The following is a 6,707-nucleotide window of genomic DNA, read 5'->3' as shown; positions in this document are numbered from 1 at the left end:
ATATGGGCAGCTCCATGAAATCTGGGGCAACCCTGTACTGGTAACGTTTACCTAAACCAATGGGAGGCTGAAGGTAATTATTTCAGGGCCCTAGAATGGCAAAATCTGGGTTCATCAACTCTTTGCTCTCACACGATGCTCCTCTTGGTTATCTTCCAGTCCATCCAATTGTAAAACACAGAAGAATCAACTTAGAAGGGAGCCTTAGTTCAAAGGCTCCATGTAAATGAAAATTTAATTATTATGAAACCACCTCAAAGAGTACACCCTCATTTCACCTGTCCTATTTTTCCAGTACCTCAGCCTGAGAAAGCTGGCAAAATGATGACTTGTTGGGGGAATATAACATTCAGGCTTAGGGCCCTGCGGAGTGCAAGGCAGCATGTACTCGTGGTGAGCATGCCTGTCAGACCTCCACAGATCTTGATTCCAGTACTCACCTTTCCTGTCATCTCTCCTTCCTTTCCAGCAAAGGCCATGTGCTTTCTTGCTTCCTAAAAACTGTTCCTGCTTCTGCCCACTGCCATAATTTATGGCTGGGGGAGTAGACAATGAAAGGATGTGTCTGTCAGATTTGCAGTTTGGAAGGGTACAGGGTAGAGGGATGCCTTGATTTCAACATTGTCAACAAACTGTAAAACCCAAAGTTTAAGCCTCCTCAACTTTCAGGCTTTAGCCACCATTTTCACTATTTTTTATATTTTAAGGAGGGCAAGCTGCTCTTGCCAAGGCTTTCCCTTCTTCTTTTTGCTTGGAGAATAGGATCAGTGTGACCTTATCACTCTCTAGAGCTCCCTGAAAGGAGCTTGTAGCCAGATGGGGGTCATCCTCTCCTCCCAGGCAACCAGCAACAGGATATGAGGACAGAGTCTTAAGCTGTGCCAGGTGAAGTTCAGGTTGGACATGAGGAGGTATTTCTCCACAGCAAAGGTGGCACCTAGAATAGGCTGCCAGGGAGGTGGTGGAGTCACCCTACCTGGAGGTGTTTAAGAAAAGAGTGGATGTGGCACTAAGTGTGGCACTAGCCATTGTCTAGTTGACAAGAGGTCTCTTCTAACCTGATTTATTCTGTGATTTTCCTCACTTAGTCTCTCCCAGGCCCTCATTGCCTTACGGAAGCCCTCAGAAGATTCATCAGCCTCTGCAGGGTGCAAGGATTCCCTGGGCTCAGGCTGCTGGGGACCCCAGTAGGAAGGTCTGGTGGGAGCCAGGTGGGAGTTGGCAGGAGCACCGAAGGGGCTGCCCTGCCCTGTCCATCCACACAGCACCCACAACACCCACACCGGCTCCCCAGCTGGGGATGTGCCCCATTCCACCCCTGCCCAACAACATCCATCCATCCATCCATCCATCCATCCATCCACCCACCATCCATCCACCATCCATCCATCCATCCATCCGCCCACCATCCATCCATCCATCCATCCACCCATCCATCCATCCATCCATCCATCCGCCCATCCATCCATCCATCCATCCATCCATCCATCCATCCATCCATCCATCCATCCATCCATCCATCCATCCATCCACCCACCCACCATCCATCCACCATCCATCCACCATCCATCCATCCATCCATCCATCCATCCATCCGCCCACCATCCATCCGCCCACCATCCATCCATCCATCCATCCATCCATCCATCCATCCATCCATCCATCCATCCATCCATCCATCCATCCATCCCCCCCTGCCGTGTCCCGTGCCGCGTTCCCACGGCCGCCCCTCCCCCGCGGCGGGGGCGTGGCCCCGGCAGAGGCTGGCGGTGATTGGCCGGGGCGGCGGCGGCGTCGGCCAATGGTGTCGGGCGGGGCCGTGCGTGGCGGTGCTGGGCGGCGGGCGGTGGCGGGCGCGCTGTGCCGGGCTGCGTCCGTGCCCGCCGCCTCCGCATCCCTCCATCCCTGCCTCCATCCCTGCCTCCCTCCGTCCCTCCCTGCCCGCTGCCTCCTGCCCGCCCGCCAGGCGTGGGAACTCCATGGGAGAGACGGGCGCCGGGCGAGGCTCGGGACGCGCTCTGGGCGCGCTCCTCCCGCGCCCCGTCGCCCGCCGCCTCCCCGACGGCCGCCCGCGCCCCGCCGCTCCCGTCCCCGCCGTCGGTGCCATGAAGCGGGCGCACCCCGAGTACAGCTCGTCGGACAGCGAGGAGCTGGACGAGGCCGTCGAGGTGGAGAAGGAGAGCGCGGACGAGAATGGGTGAGCTCCGGCGGGCTGCGCCGCGCCCCCTCCCTGCCCTCCGCCCCGCGGAGCCCCGGCACCCCCGAACCCCCCGCGGTGACCGGTGTCCGCTGCTCCCCGCAGGAACCTGAGCTCGGCCGCGGGCTTCATGTCTCCCTCCACCACCTCGCAGATCTTGGCCAGGAAGAGGCGCCGAGGGGTGAGTGCCCGCCGGCCGGCCGCGGCTCCCCGCAGCCCGGCACGGCTCCGCTGACCCCCGCTCTCTGCCCTAGATCATCGAGAAGCGCCGCCGCGACCGCATCAACAACAGCCTGTCCGAGCTGAGGAGGCTGGTGCCCAGCGCCTTTGAGAAGCAGGTAGCGCCCAGCGACCCTCCGCGCTGCGCCCCCATCCCTTCCCGGGAGGGACCGTCACCCCTCGGTAACGATTCTGGTTCTCCATAAAACGTTTCCTGCCTTCCCTTCTCTCCCAGGGATCAGCCAAGCTGGAAAAAGCAGAGATTCTGCAGATGACTGTCGATCACCTGAAGATGCTGCATACCGCAGGAGGGAAAGGTAAAGTTTTGTGCGTGACAGAGTTAGCAGCCCTGCTGGAAGGCTGCTGTGAGAGCAGCACATTCCCAAGCATTGGCAATGCTTGCAGAACGTGAATGGCAGCTCCCTTACGTTTCATCAGGAATTTTCTCTACTTCACAAGATTTGTGGCATCACTAGCGCTGAAAGGTTTTGCAGTCCTAGCTCTGAGGAGAGAGTTGCGTTAGAGGAGAGTGACTGCAGGTCTCTCTAGCAGTGTGTCAGCACTGCGAAGTGAATCGGCTTTTGGCAGCTTGGAAAACAGTTATTATTGATGTCTAGTGCTTGTTTCTCTAATTTTCTGAAAGTTCAGAACAGAACTCGGAAAAATACAGGGTGAAATAAGCGGTGAAAAGATTTAGCAAAAAATGCTGAAAGGCACTTTTAAGAAAAAAGTACTTTGCCTGATTGTCTCCTCTGATAAGTTAGGACTTGTGTTTCTAGTGAATTTCAGTGTGCTGTGGTTTTACTTGCACAAGGGAGACTAATGGAAAGAACAAAAATACTTTCCTCCAGTGTCAGCGAGCAATTCCAGTTTAAAAATGGCTGTCTGTGACTGGTCTTGGGACTTGCAGCATCACAGCACAGATATAAAAGAAAAGCTTGTTAAACAAAAAAGGAAGAAAAATAAAAAGGAGCTTGGCAGCTAGTCTATGGTTGGGAATACTAACCACATCCAAGTGAAATATGCTTATAGGGGAGGGTGGAGTGGGGAGGCTACTTGTAGACAATGACTAGAAAACAACATTTGAGGACTTCATTCTCTGTGTTTTTTTTTTTCTCTTAGGTTATTTTGATGCTCATGCTTTGGCTATGGACTATCGGAGTCTAGGTTTTCGAGAGTGCCTGGCTGAAGTTGCTCGATACCTGAGTATCATAGAAGGTCTGGATGCCTCTGATCCTCTGCGAGTTCGACTCGTGTCTCATCTCAACAATTACGCCTCTCAACGGGAAGCAGCGAGTAGTGCGCACACTGGCATTGGACACATTCCTTGGGGCAGTGCCTTTGGACATCACCCTCACATACCTCACCCGTTGCTGCTGGCTCAAAGTGGGCATGGTAATACCAGTGCTACAGCCTCTCCCGCAGAACCACATCACCAGACCAGAATTGCTGCCCCACACGCTGAAACTTCCTCACTCAGAGTGCCCCCAAATGGCAGCGTCGGACCAGTGCTCCCTGTGGTCACGTCTACTACCAAACTGTCTCCTCCTCTTCTCTCCTCCATGGCATCTTTGTCTGCGTTCCCCTTCTCCTTCGGCTCCTTTCATCTGCTGTCCCCCAACGTGCTGAGCCCATCGACACCAACGCAATCAGCAACACTCAGCAAACCCTACAGACCCTGGGGGACTGAGATTGGTGCCTTCTAAGAACTGACTCTTAAGCAAGGGTGGAAAGCCTATAAACCTGGCTGAGCTGGGTTATGCCACCCTTAAAGTTCTTAGTAACTTGGACGAAGGTACAGCTTCACCTTAACTGAGTTTGTCTAAAAACTGTCTCATTGGATTTTTCTTTTTTGTTTTCTACATTTTTGTATTAACATTTTTTTTTTTTTTATAGTTGCTGAAGTTGTCCAAAAATAAAATTACAATAGTGGTTTGTTAACACTTGTTTAGATCTCTGCTGAGCGTTTAAGTCACTTTTGTAAACAGTTTGTTTCAAATGTTTCATTTCTCCTGAGTACATCAGACTGGCTTTTTGTGAAGAGATACCACCTATTATTGTTAGCGATGGCCTCGTTTTGTTATTAATTTTCCCAAGACCATTCTTCTCAGCATTTACAAGCTCTGTTTTTGTTAGTATTTTGACACTGAGATGTTCTATAAAGAATTATTCCTTTTGTAAACTATATTTGAGTCTTATATTTCTGAACAAAGCATTGACAAATCAGATGGACCTGCTTAACCAGCTTTATCTAAGAGCCCAATTCCTCTTTCTGCTGAAGCCGTTTGGTATATTTGGCAATCTTATTCTAGTTCCTGGTAGATATTTACTCACTTCTTAGAACTACACTACACTATTTCTTCCACCAAAAGGAGCAGTATAAGTGGGGAGAGTGCAAAAGTCAAATTACAGGCTGTATTGGTGGTGGGTTTGGTTGCTGGGGAAGTTATGGGAATTAAAGTTGTCTGCAGTAATCTCCCAGATGGAGCTGGTCACATACATCTTCATTTCATTGGGCCAGATCCTGCTTTGAGTCATAGTGGAGTAATTGTTCTGCTAGCCTGAATTCTTGGGTATCTGAGGTCAGACTCTTCTCTGTCAGCTTCAAATTTTCAGCTGAAGTGGTTGATGGTGGTATTTAAGTAGCCAATGGAATGGTACGGTGGAAACTTTTTCAGTGCACAGTCTTGATGCTTAAGAGATCCTAACCAGGTTATGTTTCTATTGAGCTTTAGGTGCAGTTGAGTGCCACTCCTCATTTTGTAAGGGTTCTGCTGTGTTCTTGTGTGCCTGAGAGTGTGTGCATGTACATATATTTTCCTTGATTTCATGAGAATCTGGATCTGAACAGGTTTATTGAGCGAGTTCCACTGAAAGGGGTTTGCCTGCTCTTGTATCTGTGTTTTGGCTAAATAAAGGAGAAAGAACAAAGTATTTTAAATGACATGCTTGTCTGATACATATCAGCGGAGAATTCTATGGCTGTGGGTGTCACAGGAGATGTGGAACAATTGCTGCTTAGTCCTGCTGTGGGCATTTGCGTTTACTCTTTTCTCAGATATTACAGTATATGTAGCTATGCTAGCTGAGTACGTGAAGAGCCACAGTGTCTTGGAGTAGCAGTCAAGAGAAGGAAAATGTAGGATTTCTTTTGCACATCACTTTTATGTGCCTGGCAGTGTGTGGGCAGATAGTGAAGATACCAGGCTTTCTGCTAAAGAAGAGGTTAAAGCTGCATTGTGCTTAAATATTCTTAGTGATTTTTATTAACCTTAAAAAGTGATCATCATTACAAATAAGAAGTCCTTTTCTGTCTAACTCACAAAGTTGTTATCTGTCCTATAGCTCTGGAATGAAGTTTTGTATGTTATAGTGATGTTCGGATCACATTCAGTCCCTTAGTGCAGAATCTACCCCACGTCTCTGACTGATCCTGCATTTGTTACTGACTGGTAATACCACCAGTGTCTAACACCTCTGCTTGAAGTAAAAACCTGTCAGGATTACAGGCAAATAGGTTTTCTCCTGATGTCATCCATCCTACCTGCAAATCTCTACCTGCAGAAATTCTGGACGTACTTCTTTCCTGCACATTTGAATTTATGGTACACTTGTATTGGTAAATGGCACATCCTTGTCTGGATTGAGCTCTGCCAGAATAGCAGAAAGAACTCGGCCCTGTGGGAGACGAGAGCTTTGTTTAAAGAGGGGCTCTCAGGCCAATTAAGGAGTGGCATTGATGAGAGACTTTCTTGGTAGAAGGATTGTTGTGAGGCTGGAAAGAGCGGGAGAGCATTCAAGTGCATAACCCTGTTTTACCTTCCTTCTGAGGCTGTAGGAGACCACTGCTAGAAATGAAATGCAAAACACTGTGGGAGCAAGAAATACATAGGTGTTATTAAGGAGAGATTATAGAGCATAGTATTTCATGTAGAAACCTGAAATAAGAGGCTGTAAAATTCCAAATCCAGTTTCCTTTCACAGTGTGTATTGTCTCCTGTTTAATTATGCTCTGCCCTGTCCTTAACAGGTTTTTATAGCAAATTAACAACTCCTACCTTGAAGATTGCTATAGTGCATGCAACTATTCTTTAGATCTTTTAATAAATGGCAATGCTTCTCAGCCTTTTAATGGTTATTTCATTGACATTCAAATGACTTTGCCTCCCTCTAAATAGCTGGCTCTTTTGTGTAGAAAGACCCCTATAATTATTTTTGTCCCACTGTCCTACCCTTGAATGGACTTCAGAAGCAGAGTGCAATAAAAGTTTCGCTGCTGGTGTTTGTCTCT

General features: G+C 48.9%; 1 protein-coding gene across 4 annotated transcripts; it reads left to right on the top strand.

Annotated features, from left to right (window-relative positions):
• The first annotated feature begins 1,979 nt into the window (after positions 1–1,979).
• On the top strand, positions 1,980–4,122 carry HEY1 (hes related family bHLH transcription factor with YRPW motif 1). 4 transcript variants are annotated; one of them, XM_062502595.1, is made up of 5 exons: positions 1,980–2,197; positions 2,303–2,378; positions 2,452–2,535; positions 2,652–2,733; positions 3,539–4,122. In XM_062502595.1, exons 1-5 carry the CDS (start codon positions 1,980–1,982, stop codon positions 4,120–4,122), a joined length of 1,044 nt encoding a protein of 347 aa, XP_062358579.1. The 4 variants fall into 4 exon arrangements, with proteins under 4 accessions (XP_062358579.1, XP_062358570.1, XP_062358594.1 ...); XM_062502586.1 differs by having other exon boundaries at positions 2,452–2,567; positions 2,630–2,733; XM_062502610.1 differs by having other exon boundaries at positions 2,106–2,197; positions 2,312–2,378.
• The last annotated feature ends 2,585 nt before the right edge of the window (positions 4,123–6,707 follow it).

The sequence above is a fragment of the Cinclus cinclus genome, chromosome 1, assembly GCF_963662255.1.
Source record: "Cinclus cinclus chromosome 1, bCinCin1.1, whole genome shotgun sequence".
NCBI classification, from domain to species: domain Eukaryota; kingdom Metazoa; phylum Chordata; class Aves; order Passeriformes; family Cinclidae; genus Cinclus; species Cinclus cinclus.
The sequence above is the reverse complement of the archived record's forward strand: the minus strand, read 5'-3'. Positions and strand labels throughout refer to the sequence as shown.